The sequence below is a fragment of the Hippopotamus amphibius genome, chromosome 3, assembly GCF_030028045.1.
Source record: "Hippopotamus amphibius kiboko isolate mHipAmp2 chromosome 3, mHipAmp2.hap2, whole genome shotgun sequence".
Lineage (NCBI taxonomy): Eukaryota > Metazoa > Chordata > Mammalia > Artiodactyla > Hippopotamidae > Hippopotamus > Hippopotamus amphibius.
This window is the reverse complement of record NC_080188.1, coordinates 68,371,120-68,385,867: the sequence shown is the minus strand read 5'-3', so window position 1 is coordinate 68,385,867 and position 14,748 is coordinate 68,371,120. Positions and strand designations below refer to the sequence as shown.

The window sequence follows — 14,748 nt, the reverse complement described above, 5'->3', positions numbered from 1 at the left end:
CTGTCTATCTCCCAAATATCTAGAAACTATAGTTACCCATACCTGCGTTCTATATACCCCCAGCTCCTCTTTCCCAATTTTGACCTTCAGTTCCAATTTGTTTACATTTTCTTGGCCTTATTTTCACTTATGTTTAATTACATGTTTTCCACAAACTACATCAAGTCTTTGTGGTGTGAAGTAGAGCATCAATAAATATATACACACACATCCCCCAAATCAGCTGTGCCTTGCAGAGCAGCTAAAGAAGCACACAGTGCATTTTGTGAGCGTGAGCTGTGTTGAGCTGAACTAACCTGATGTGTTTTTATATTCCCAGATATAAGGTGCATAAGGGAACTTTCAGTCATTTTCAATACATTTGATTATCCAGTCCTTGTTAGAGCTCTACCATGGTTTGATCAATATAAGTTACCGTATTTCTTTTCACAACTTGATCTGCAAAGGGTGGGGCTCATGGATTACTGGAAAGTATTAAAGGCTATGAGTCATATTGCTAAAGGCAGAACTTTTGAGCCAAACTGTTTATCTGAGAGCAGCTGATGCTGTTATTTACAGCAGACGGAGCCAAACATCACACAGAAAAAGTATCTGTTTACTGATATATAGAACAAAGAGAAAGACAGGATGGGCACAGCTGGAAAAGTAAGCAGAACATTTCTTTATCCTCATTATGATCTAATGATATGGGACTGATTGTTAGAACTTGGAATATCTTAACGTACTTAAGCACTTGGGGTTATTTCTTGGGGAATTAAATGCTTGTCGAGCAAGCGTACGGGGTTGGGGGCGGGGGAGCGGTGTGGACACTGGGTTGGCGTTTCAGAGAATGCCATAGAAACAGGATAAAACAGTGTATGGAAGGTTTTTTAGTAAGACGTTGGGGGGGAGATGGAGAAATGTGGTTTCTGTTGACATAAATAATAATTTAATTTCAGTATAGCTGGGCATTTGTGCTGGTAAAATGTTTCCACGAATTGACTTTCAATAGCACACATTGCATTCACTTCCATAGTTCAAAGGGCAACCAAGCTGTTAGAAAGGATTTTCCTGCTGTTGACAATGGAAAAATGCTAATTCTGGAATGTAAACTGGACAACAAACTATCATGCTTTTAAGGTTTATTAAGTAGTTTTCATCAAAATACAAGTTAAAAAATCTTTAAAAATCAAGAATTCATTGTAGGTAAAGTATGTTTATTTTAAAACAGAGCTGGCATTAACTTTAGAAACAGTTTTGGCAATTTTTCATTTGTAAGTTGGTCAGTATAGTTCCTTGCTTTAAATGGGTACACAATTGTTTATGGTGTTAGGTGCTTTCATTTGTTTGATTTGTTTTTATTTAAACAACTTTGCATTTAGCCTACCTTAAGGTTTTGGAAAAGTAAAGATGACATTTGAAGTCTGAGTAATGTGGTGAGTGATGATGTTAGAAATAGTTCTTCCTGGAATGGAATAGGACTAGAATAAAAGCATTCTAGTTTAGGTCAAGGACCCAGCAAAACTAGCTTAATTGGAGAATTAATTTTGGACTATACAAGCTAGCGACTCTACCCACAGAAACTAAAGAATCTTAGGGTTGGAAGTAACCTTAAAAATTTTCAACTTCATCCAACCAACAGATGCTTGAGTTCTAGTTATGCTACCTCTTTAAACTGGATATTTAGCCATTATTAGAACATTTCCAATGATGGAGAAATCTGTCTCCTAAAGGCAGCACTTTCCAATTAAAATTAATGATACCGTGTGTAATTTAAGATATAGCATAAAAGTTATATTGACATAGAGATATGCATGCAATAGTGTGGTTTGTGTAAGGGTTCTATATTTCCCAAGTAGCTTTAGGGTTTCAGTTGAATCACAGGAAAGGAGGGATTCTCTTTACATTGGGGATTGCTTTTTTCCCCCTCCTTTTATAATAAATGTTTTCTTTTTCATTAAAAAAGTAAAAGATGATTGTTTAGTTTGCTAGGGCTACCATGACAAAGTACCACAGAATGGATGGCTTAAACAACAGAAATTACTCTTCTCACAGTTCTGGAAGCTGGAAGTCTGATGTCAAAGTGCTGACAGTAACTTCTGAAACCTCCCTCTGGCTTTCGAATGGCCATCTCCTCTCTGTGTTTTCACATGTTATCTTTGTATATATCTGTGTCCTGATCTCCTCTGCTTATAAAGACACCAGTTGTATTGGATTAAGGCCCACCCGAATGACCTCATTTTAACCTCTTAAAAGACCCTATCTCCAAATACAGACATTTCAAGGTACAGGAGGTTAGGACACCAACATGTGAATTTTGGAGGAACACAATCCAGACTGTAACAATAATAATTCTAGAAAATTTGGATATTCAGAAAATATGAGAAGAAAAAAATCAACTATGGCCTTATATCCTAAAGACTACCATTGATTTTATTTTTGTGTTTATTTCTCTCCTTATATTTTTCCATCCATATTTTATGTAGGTGTACTCACATAATATATAAATATTTTTATCCTATTTTTCCAACTTAATATAAGTATTTTCCAAATTTATAACAATTTATAAACTTTTTAAATTGGTAACTCTACTTTCCAGATTTATGATTCATTTTACTCATTTCTCTATTATTTACATATTTGTTTACACATATTATTTACATATTTTCCTTTGTAACTAGTGCTGTGATGCCCTCTAATATATACTAATATTTTTCTGAAATTTACAATTTCCTTAAGTTAGGTTTTTTTTTTTAAAGGAATTATCAGGTGAAAGGTCAAAATATTCTTACTTAGGGTACAAAGTTTTGGTTATACAAGATGAGTGAGTTCTGGAGATTTAATGTACAGCATAGTGATGATAGTTAATATTGTAATGCATACTTGAAATTTGCTAAGAGGACAGCTCTTAAATCTTAACACACACGTGCACACACACACACATGAACACACAATAGTAACTAGGTAGAGGTCATGGATAAGTTATTTAGGTTGTTTGTGGTTGTCGACTTAAAAAAAATGCACAACATGAGAGTTGCAAGTTGAGTTTATTTGGGGCAAAATGAGGACTGCAGCCCGGGAGACAGCATCCCAGATAGCTCTGAGAAACCGTTCCAAAGAGGCAGGGGGGAAGATTAGTATATATGTATTCTTGGTAAAGTAGGAGTACATGCAATCAAACACATTTTTTTTTTGTAGGGGGTTTCTGCTAGTCACGAGAAGCAGACATCACCAAGTAGGGATTTAGTGCTTTTCTAGATATGAGAAGATGCAAGGGTTGGGCTCATAAAATCAGCTCCTGAAAACATCTAACCGTCTAAAGACCTGTTCAGCCAATCCTCCAAAGCACAGAGTGCCTCACTCCTGGTTTCCACCCTGAATGCCCTTCAGGGGATGTGGAAGGTCAGCAGCAGTAGCAGCACAATGTGATTTTGTCTTTGTACAGGCAGATGGCAAGTTCCAATTTATAGCTGACATGGTGATCTTTTCACAATGTATACATATATCAAAACATCAAGTTATATTCCTTAAACATATGCAATTTTTATATGGCAAAGATATCTCAATACAGTTGCTAAATAAAATATGACCATCTATAGGAAAAAAAGAATCATTTTAGTATCCTGATGTATATGGCAAATTATTTTCCAAAGATGTTGACATGAATGACACCCCTTTGACAATACGTATATTGTCAGCAAGAAAAAATCATTATCGACCTAACAGAGAATTATATCTCATTACTTTCATTTAAAAAAATTTATAACCAAGGAAGACAAACACTTCACTATATATTTATTAATTTGTATTTTCCTCTTTATGTTCTTCGCAAGTATCTCCAGGTATGAGTAAAATAAGTGGGAGGGCAGAAGAGGTAGGAGTGGAAGTTTTAATGCTTTCCCTATCAATTTGATTATGCATTGTATATATCAAAAATGTTAACTCTTGTCATTTTTGCTTTAAGCTTTTTTTCCCTCAGACTACTTACTTACATTTGGAAGATTTATTTATTGTTTCTCAACACACAAAATGTTCATTCTTAGATGCTTCATTTGTGACTTTTTCTATCATCCTCAAGTATAAAATTTCCTTCATGCTCCATTTTGACTTTAAAACTAAATCTCAGCTATTAATCCAGCAGGAATTTGTGTGGGGTTGTGGTGTGAGATTTCTAAATTCAGCATTGGCCCACATTACACTGTGACCCATGACATTTGCCTTATAGAGGCAGAGGGTGAATGGGAATGTCACTGATGGCTTTCAGCCCATCTCTTTCCAGCACATCATTTCTCACACTTAATCTCTTGCAAAAGAGCCATGTAACCATCCATCTAAAGGAGATCTCTGGGAGTGGTGTATTAGTTAACAAGTAAGATGAGAGAGAACTCATTTTGTATCTGAACAAATTAATTAAAATATTTTATACATTTCCTAGACAGATTTGAGGATGGGAAAAGAAAAATCTCTCTGTCTCCCTCTCCCTCCCTCCCCTTCTCCCTCTCTTTCTCTCTCTCCCACAACCCCTCACTGATTTCAATAATGTCAGCAAAATTATTTGAGTAACTATACCAAAACCAGCTGAACAGCTGGAGGCTACTCAATGAGGATCTCCACCCTTAGTTTCCACTTCCATAAGATGAGAAGCTTCACCTCACCTATCTAGCCCCATGAGATGCAAGAATTAGGCTGGGTGCATTCAGAGATGCAAAGACACAGACTGAGTCATCCAGGAATTCACAGTTTATACATTTCATGATGTTCATGGTTCCCTTCATCTCTAACCAAGCCAATTTTCTAATGTCTTCACCATTGCTACATGGTTATACAACAATTAAATGTTGGCTTAGGTTCTTGCAGATAAATCAACAACAGTTTTTGTTTTATACATTTGCTCTTGTGAATAAGTGATACACAGGTAACATTTTGGTACTTTGAAATTGTAGCCAAAAAAAAGAAAAAAGAAAAACACCTAGCTTAGTAAAACATTATGTGACCACAGGGAGAAAAAGCAAAGGGCTGGAAAGGGTGTACCTCGGGTCTAGTCCAGCCCTGCTTCCCATGTGCTGTGTGACCTTGAATCCACTATTTAGTATCTCTGGGCTGCATTTCCCATATATCAAACATGGGTGTACATAAGATGATCTCTAGGGGCCTTCTGTCCAGATTTATATTATTAGGAGTGTCTAACTGTAAAGACATAATTGGGGGGAAAAAAGATGGCGGCAGAGTAGAAGGACGTGGAGTTCATCTCTCTCCACAGATGCATCAGGAATACATTAATGGATGCAACAATTCTCACAGAAAATTGGCTGAACACTAGCAGAAGACCTTGGACACCGGAAAGCACTATAAAAATCCCTGCATAACTGGGTAGGATGAAAAAAAAGAAAGGAGGAAGAGGAGGAGAAAAAAATGGATGGGACCTGCACCCCAGGGCGGGGGAGCCAAAGCAGAGGAGAGAGTCCTGAATTTGGGGAAACCCCCCCTTATCTGATGGGGAAACCCCCTCTCTGACACGGAATTGGATTGGGACAGAAGAGAGGCATTCAGGGCTGTCCAAAGAGGGTGAAACGGCCGATCTGTGGCAGATGGGAAAGAGTGAAAAACACACAGAGGGTCTGTACAATGGCCCTGCATGCCCTGGACTGAGACATGTGTTCACAGCAGTGCAGGGGGTCTGGGAGCTGGAGCATGGGAACCAGAGAACAGGCCCAGGGTAAGAACCATTGTTGCCTGCAGGTAGACAGAATGAGGGGACAGGAGGGAAGAAATCTGCAGCAGGGACTGCCTACCAGGGAAGACTGGGCTGCCATGGAAGCAGGGCACTACTGCTGAGTCACTGGCACTGAGAGTGAGGAGCTACTGTTGTAGCCTCTCTCTCGGTGCCAGTGACGAACAATAAAGGAAGTCCCCTCTAGGCCTGGTCAAGCTCCAGTCAACAAATAATAGAAAAAGCCTCCTCATGGGCTGGCCTTAGCATGCCTGCTGCCAAGAGCAAAAAATCTGGCCAGGGCAGGCCATCCCTTTTACACCTTTGCCCACCAGCTTCCCTGTACAATTGGTGCCACCCCTGGGGCTCCCAGGATCCAAGCAATGTGCTACTGCTGACTCACACGCATGGGGAGGAAGCACTATTGTACCCTCTCTCTCCCCAGACACTGGTGCATGCAAATGAACAATAAAGGAAGCTCTGCTGGTCACAGAGTAATACACAAAGCCCCCCGAGGGATGGCCTTCATGCGCCTTATGCTGGGCACTAGTAAAGATGCTCACTAAGGCAAGATTTCCTACACCCGTAGCCACCAGCATCCCTGCGCATTTGGCATTACCACTGGGGCTCCTGCAATCCAAGCAGGGCACTACTTCTGGGTCACACGCAGGGAGAAGAGCCACTACTCTCACAGCCTCTCTCTCCCCACACACCGGCACCTGCAGTGTGTGATGAACGATAAAGGAAGCCCTCACTGAGGCAGACACAAAAGCTCCAAGGCAGCCTCAGGACCAGACTCCTGTGTTTGGACCACATGTAGAGGCAGGGACAAAACTAAAGCTGAATGCCAGGGATGGGAGACTAAGGAAGAGGACTGAAAATCTTTCCATCTGCTATACAAGCCACAGATTAAATCCCCACAATCAGCTAGGTAGACCCTGTGTCTTTGGAATATCTGAGTAGACAATGAATATTCCCACAAATGAAAAAAGTCTGTCTCTGGTAGCTGTGGACTTTAGGAGCAAGCACACTCAGGAATTGGGCCAGATCAGAGCCTAAGTGGACCCCACAGGGCCCACAGCAGGTCCAGAGTCTAACCAAGAGCAGAGGAGGGCCTCTTGGGGAGGTGAAGATGGCCTGTGGCTCAGGACGTGTACAAGGACACTTACAGCCGAGACCCCAATGAAACAAAATCATTATTATTAGTTCTATTGTTTTGATTCATTCTGTTGTTGGTACTGGCTTTTTTTTTTTTTTTAATTACAATTCTGGTCTTATGGGATCTTTGTGTTTCATAACATTTTTTATTCTATTTTTTACTTTTATTTTTATGTTTATTCTTTTTATATATTTCTATTTCTAGTTGGCTTTTCTGTTGTGCTGAGTTCTTTTTCTTTATTTTTTCTTCATTATATTTTACTTTTAATCATTACTATCAGTCTGCTCTGTTTCCTTGCTTTATTCTTCAGTTAACACACTGCTTTGTTTTTTGTTTTTAGGTTTTGTCCTTATCTTAGTTCTAATTCTAATTGTTTGATTTTGTTTTGGGGATCTTCAGTCTCTCTGGTTGCTTGTTCTTTGTTATATTTGGTCCTTGTTATATTTGGTACTTATTTTCACAATTTCTCTGGGGTTTTGTCTTTTTTTTCTCTCTTCCTTTTAAAAGTTTTTAATATATTCCCATTTCTACATTTCTATTCTGTTGTTCTGTCTTCTTCCCTGCCCCTGCTCCCCAATCATTCTAGTCACTTTGTTTTGTTTCTTTGCATCAGTCCTTACTTGGCACTCTGCTTTGGTTTTGTTTTTCTGATTGTGAGTTTTTGTTGTTTTTCTTTTTAATTGTCTGATTTCCTTCTGGGGTTCTTTTGCTAGGTTGTTCTAGTGCTTTATGTTTTCTTGGGTTTTATTTTTCTTTCTCCTGTGCATGTACGTGTTTCCTTGTTTCAGTATTTATTTGTTTGACTTAACTTTTTACCATCAGTCTGTGGCTTGGTTTGTCTTTTTTAATCCCCTTTACTGCTGGGACGAGTGACCTGTGGGGTCTTGATTCCTTGACCAGAAGCCAGGCTTAAGGCTCTGGGGAGGGAGCACTGAGACCAGGACTGGAACACTAGAAAACCCCTGGCCGGAGGGAATATTAATTGCAGAGAGTTCTCATAGAGGCCTCTATCAGAGTCTAAGACCCAGCTTCACCCAATTGCCTATAATTGCCAGTGCTGGATGCCTCACACCAAACCACAAAGACAGGACCACAGACCCACCCATTGGCACACAGACTACCAAAAGGCATACTAAGCTCACAGATACCCCAAAATACACCACCTGACATGGCCTTGCTCATCAGAGGGAAAACACTCAGATCCACCCACCAGAAAGCAGGCACCAGTCCCTGATGGGAGGGACATCAGGAAGCCTACTCAAGACACTGGACCAATCCCACCACAGGAGGCAGAGAACAGAAGCAAGAGGAATTATGACTGGGTGGCCTAGGGAGAGGAGACCTCAAATACTGTAAATTAGACAAAATCAGAAAATAGAAAAACATCTTGCAGGAAAAGGAGCAAGATAAATGAAGAAATAGGTAAATTGCCTGAAGAAGAATTCAGAGTGATGATAGTAAAGATGATCCAAAATCTCAAAAACAAAATAGAGAAAATACAAGAAACATTTAATAAGGACCTAGAAGAAATAAAGAGTAAACAAACAGTAATGAACAACACAATAACTGAAATTAAAAATACTCTAGATGGAGTCAACAGCAGAATAATTGAGGCAGAAGAACGAGTAAGTGAGCTGGAAGATAGAATGGTGGAAATAACTGCTACAGAGCAGAATAAAGAAAAAAGATTAAGAAAAATGGAAGACAGTCTCAGAGACCTTGGGGACAAAATTAAGTGCACCAACATTCAAATCATAGTCGTCCCAGAAGAAGAAAAAAAGAAAGCGTCTTAGAAAATATTTGAAGAGATTATAGTTGAAAACTTCCCCAACATGGGAAAGGAAATAGTCAATCAAGTCCAAGAAGTGCAGAGAGTCCCATACAGAATAAACCTAAGGAGAAACACACCAAGACACATATTAATCAAACTAACCAAAATTAAACACAAAGGAAAAATATTAAAAGCAGCAAGAGAAAAGCAACAAATAACATATAAAGGAACCCCCCTAAGGATAACAGCTGACCTTTCTGCAGAAACTTTGCAAGCCAGAAGGGAGTGCCAGGATATATTTAAAGTCTTGAAAGAGAAAAACGTACAGCCAAGAATACTCTACCCAGCAAGAATCTCATTCAGATTCAATGGAGAAATCAAAAGCTTTACAGACAAGCAAAAGTTAAAAGAATTCAGCACCACTAAATCAGCTTTACAACAATTGCTAAAGAAACTTCTTTAGGCAGGAAACACAGGAGAAGGAAAACACCTACAAAAACAAACCTAAAACAATTAAGAAAATGGTAATAGGAACATACATATCAATAATTACCTTAAATGAACATGGATTAAATGCTCTAACCAAAAGACACAGACTGGCTGAATGCATACAAAAACAAGACCCTTCTATATGCTGCCTACAAGAAACCCACTTCAGACCAAGGGATGCATATAGACTGAAAGTAAAGGGATGGAAAAAGATATTCCATGCAAATGGAAGTCAAAAGAAAGCAGGAGTAGCAATACTCATATCAGACAAATTAGATTTTAAGGTAAAGACTATTACAAGAGACAAGGAAGGACACTACATAATGATCAAGGGATCAATCCTAGAATAAGTTATAACAATTGTAAATATCTATGCACCCAACATAGAATCACCTTAATACATAAGGCAAATGCTAACAACCCTAAAAGGGGAAAGTGACAGCAACACAATAATAGTAGGAGATTTTAATGCCCAACTTACACCAATGGACAGATCATCCAAACAGAAAAAAAATAAGGAAACACAAGCTTTAAATGACACATTAGACCAGATGGATTGAATTGCCATTTATAGGACTTTCCATCCAAAAACAACTGAATACACTTTCTTCTCAAGTGCACATGGAATATTCCCCATGATAGATCACATCCTGGGTCACAAATTGAACCTCAGTAAATTTCATAAAACTGAAATCCTATCAACCATCTTCTCCAACCACAACACTGTAAAGCTAGATATCAATTACAGGAAAAAAAAACTGTAAAACATAAAAACACATGGAGATTAAACAATATGCTATTAAACAACCAAAAGATCACTGAAGAAATCAAACAAGAAATCAAAAAATACCTAGAAGGAAATGACAATGAAAACACAATGTCCCAAAGCCTATGGGATGCAGCAAAATCATTTCTAAGAGGGAAGTTTATAGCAATACAATCCTACCATGAGAAACAAGAAAAATATCGAATAAACAACCTAACATCACACCTAAAACAATTAGAAGAAGAAGAACAACAACAACAACAACAAAACCCAAAGTGAGCAGAAGGAAAGAAATCATAAAGATCAGAGCAGAAATAAATGAAAAAGAAATGAAGGAAACAATAGCAAAGATCAATAAAATGAAAAGCTGGTTTTTTTGAGAAGATAAACTAAGTTGATAAACCATTAGCCAGACTCATCAGGAATAAAAGGGAGAAGACACAAATCAACAGAATTAGAAATGAAAAAGAAGTAACAACTGACACCACAGAAATACAAAGGATCATGAAAGACTACTGCAAGCAACTATACGCCAATAAATTGGAACACCTAGAAGAAAAGGATAAATTCTCAGAAAAGTACAATCTTCCAAGACTGAACCAGGAAGAAACAGAAAATATGAACAGATCAATCACAAGGACTGAAATTGAAGCTGTGATTAAAAATCTCCCAACAAATAAAAGCCCAGGGCCAGATGGCTTCACAGGCAAATTCTACCAAACATTTAGAGAAGAGCTAACACCTATCCTTCTCAAACTCTTCCACAATAGAGCAGAAGGAGGAACACTCCCAAACTCATTCTACGAGACCACAACCACCCTGATACCAAAACCAGACAAGGATATCACAAAAAAAATTACAGGCCAATATCATATGCGATGATATAGATGCATATATATGATGAATATAGATGTAAAAATCCTCAACAAAATACAAGCTTACAGAATCCAACAGCACATTAAAAAGATCATACACCATGATCAAGTGGGGTCTATCCCTGGGATGCAAGGATTCTTCAATATATGCAAATCAATGTGATACATCATATCAAATTGAAGGATAAAAACCATATGATCATCTCAATAGATGCAGAAAAAGCTTTTGACAAAATTCAGCACCAATTTATGGCTAAAAACTCTCCAGAAAGTGGGCATAGAAGGAAACTACCTCAACATAATACAAGTCATATATGACAAACCAACAGCCAACACCATTCTCAATGGTGAAAAAGTGAAAGCATTCCCTCTCAGAACAGGAACAAGACAAGGGTGCCCACTCTCACCATTATTATTCAACATAGTTTTGGAAGTTTTAGCCACAGCAATCGAAGAAGTAAAAGAAATAAAAGGAGTCCAAATTGGAAAGGAAGAAGTAAAAGTGTCACTGTTTGCAGATGACGTGATGCTATACATAGAACGTCCTAAAGATGCTGCCAGAAAACTACTAGTGCTAATCAATGAATTTAGTAAAGTAGCAGGATACATAATTAATGCACAGAAATCTCTTGCATTTCTATACACTAACAATGAAAGAGCAGAAAGAGAAATTAAGGAAACACTCCCATTTACCATTGCAACAAAAAGAATAAAATACCTAGGAATAAACCTGCCTAAGGAGGCAAAAGACCTGTGCGCAGAAAACTATAAGACATTGATGAAAGAAATCAAAGATGACACAAACAGATGGAGAGATATACCATGTTCTTGGATTGGAAGAATCAGCATTGTGAAAATGACTATACTACCCAAAGCAATCTACAGATTCAATGCAATCCCCATCAAATTACCAATGGCATTTTTTACAGCACTGGAACAGAAATTTTACATTTTGTATGGTAACACAAAAGTCACTGAATAGCCAACGCAATCTTGAGAAGGAAATACGAAGCTGGAGGAATCAGGCTCCCTAACTTCAGACTACACTACAAAGCTACAGTGATCAAGACCGAATGGTACTGGCACAAAAGCAGAAATATAGGTCAATGCAACAGAAAAGAGAGCCCAGAGATAAATCCACACACATATCAGCACCTTATCTTTGACAAAGGAGGCAAGAATATACAATGGAGAAAAAACAGCCTCTTCAATAAGTGGTGCTGGGAAAATTGGACAGCTACATGAAAAAGAATGAAAATAGAACACTTCCTAACACCATACACAAAAATAAACTCAAAATGGATTAAAGACCTAAATATAAGGCCAGACACTACAAAAGTCTAGGGGAAAACTTAGGCAGAACACTGTACAACATAAATCAAAGCAAGATCCGTTTTGATCCACCTCCTAGAATAATGGAAAAAAAAAAACAAAAATAAACAAATGGGACTCAATGAAACTTAAAAGCTTTTGCACAGAAAAGAAACCATAAACAAGACGACAACCCTCAGAATAGGAGAAAACATTCACCAATGAAGCAACTGACAAAGGATTAACCTCCAAAATATACAAGCAGCTCATGCAGCTCAATATCAAGCAACCCAATCCAAAAATGTGTGGAAGACCTAAACAGACATTTCTCCAAAGAAGACATATAGCTGGCTAACAAACACATGAAAAGATATTCAACATCACCACCCATTAGAGAAATGCAAATCAAAGCCACAATGAGGTATCACCTCACACCAGTCAGAATGGCCTTCACCAAAAAAAATCTGGAAACAATAAATGCTGGAGAAGGTGTGGAGAAAAGGGAACTATCTTGCACTGTTGGTGAGAATATAAATGGTACAGCAACTATGGAAAACAGTATGGAGTTTCCTTAAAAACACTAAAAATTGAAGTACCATATGACCCAACAATCCCACTACTGGACATATACCCTGAGAAAACCATAATTCAAAAAGATACAGTTACCACAATGTTCATTGCAGCACTATTTACAATAGCCAGGACATGCAAGCAACTTAAATCCCCATCAACAGATGAATGGATACAGAAAATGTGTTACATATATACAATGCAATATTACTCAGCCATAAAAAGGAATGAAATTGAGTTATTTGTAGTGAGGTGGATGGACCCAGAGTCTGTCATACAGAGTGAAGTAAGCCAAAAAGAGAAAAACAAATAGTTTATGCTAACTCATATATATGGAATCTAAAAACATGGTACTGATGAACCCAGTGGCAGGGAAAGAATAAAGACGCATGTGTAGATACCGGACCTGAGGACATGGGGTAGGGGGCGGGAAGCTGGGATGAAGTGAGAGAGTAGCATTGGCATATACACACTATCAAATGTATAATAGATAGCTAGTGGGAAGCTGCTGCATAATACAGGGAGTTCAATTCGATGATTGGTGATGACCTGGAGGAGTGGGATAGGGAGGGTGATAGGCAGTCTCAAGAGGGAGGGGATATGGGGATATGTGTATAAATACAGCTGATTCACTTTGTTGTACAGCAGAAACTGGCACAACAGTGTAAAACAATTATACTCCAATAAAGAGCTGAAAAAAAAAATCTGAAAAAGACATAATTCGGGCCCAATATAACTCTCACCAATTTCTTAGATTATTAAATGTAAGACAGCTGTGCTATGGGAACAGAAGAAACCCTTTTCCACTGAGGAAATAGAAGTTGCCCCACCAAAGGCTAAAGAAGTTCGTATTAAGGTAATGAACCCAAGAGTACACAAGTCTAAAATATTATCATGCTTTGAATATATCTTTGTTGTGAGGTTGGATTCTTAGATAAGGAGATGTTTCCCAAATTTTGGTTATTAATTCTCAGACTGTTTTTTTTTAATTGATGAGGATCTGGTCATACTGAATATAAAATTAATGACATTTATTGATTAAAAAACAACCCTGCTAATCTGCTCTATCATAACTTTTATTTGTTGAATTTTTATTGACACAGTGTCTGGTAAAAATGGTTAATAATTATGATTAGTGACTACTTTTAAAATCCTCTGGGTATCAGACAGTATTGAGATTACTTTTCACAAAGAATGAAGAACTCATTTGTGCCTAGAGAAACGACAGTTTCCTGGATTTCCCTTCTTGGAGGATTTCCCCTGCTTCTGTGGATAGAGCCTAACCATTGGTTTGAACACCATTGCTGCCTATCTTTCTTTGACCATCTCCTGTTACCTGAGCACTGTATTAACAGTACAATTTTGCTCACTTCTCTTCTTGTACACCATTCCCTTTACCTTTCATGGAGAGGAGGAACTAATTGTAAACATCTATTTTTGTGATGGCTGCATGGTAACATCTGCCTTCTAGTTCTCTCACAAGAGCATCAACATACTTCAAAAGGCACTGAGATTCAAAATAAGGCCAGAGGCAGCAATACTATAAATTCCTTTAAGAGAGAGATTTCTGTCTGATGGTTGATACTCAGCTCAGAATCTCCTAAGAGTCAACACTACTATATTAGACAATCATACTGGATAAACAATTATAATCTTTTCAAGAGAGAGCTAAATATCCTCCTAACTGTAAAATGACCCGTTTGCTGGTTGGTGCAATGTTCTTGTCGTTGAAAGCAAATTTTGGCGACAGGAATCTGTCGGTCAGATGACCACACGATAAAAGAAGCAATAGTGTCTGTTTCCAGTGATTGTGGGACATGAAGCCACTGGAGTTGTGGAGAGCATCGGAGAAGGAGTCACTACAGTGAAACCAGGCGTGCAAATGTCAAGTCACAAGTCTGAGATAAGCAGGGTTGACTGTCCTATCAAAGGAAATAGCACAACTAGGAATTATTAGATTAGCCTTCACTAATTTAGGAGGATAAAAGAATACAAGGAGAATGGATTCTATAGAGTGAAGTTTAATTTGGTAAAATCTCAACATGTAGCAAGCAAATGGGCTGGTGCTTGTAAACGTATGAACACAGGCATACCTTGCTTTATTGCACTTCACTTTAT

At 38.2% G+C, this 14,748-nt stretch overlaps 1 protein-coding gene across 1 annotated transcript in view; it reads left to right on the top strand.

Annotated features, from left to right (window-relative positions):
* Positions 1 to 523: 523 nt before the first annotated feature.
* LOC130848462 (all-trans-retinol dehydrogenase [NAD(+)] ADH7-like) overlaps positions 524 to 14,748 on the top strand; it is a 31,561-nt gene continuing 17,336 nt past the window's right edge. The window contains 4 exon segments of the mRNA XM_057726950.1: positions 524 to 645; positions 13,385 to 13,486; positions 14,365 to 14,426; positions 14,428 to 14,504. Of these exon segments, the coding sequence (XP_057582933.1) occupies positions 628 to 645; positions 13,385 to 13,486; positions 14,365 to 14,426; positions 14,428 to 14,504 (259 nt within the window). The 5' untranslated portion in view covers positions 524 to 627.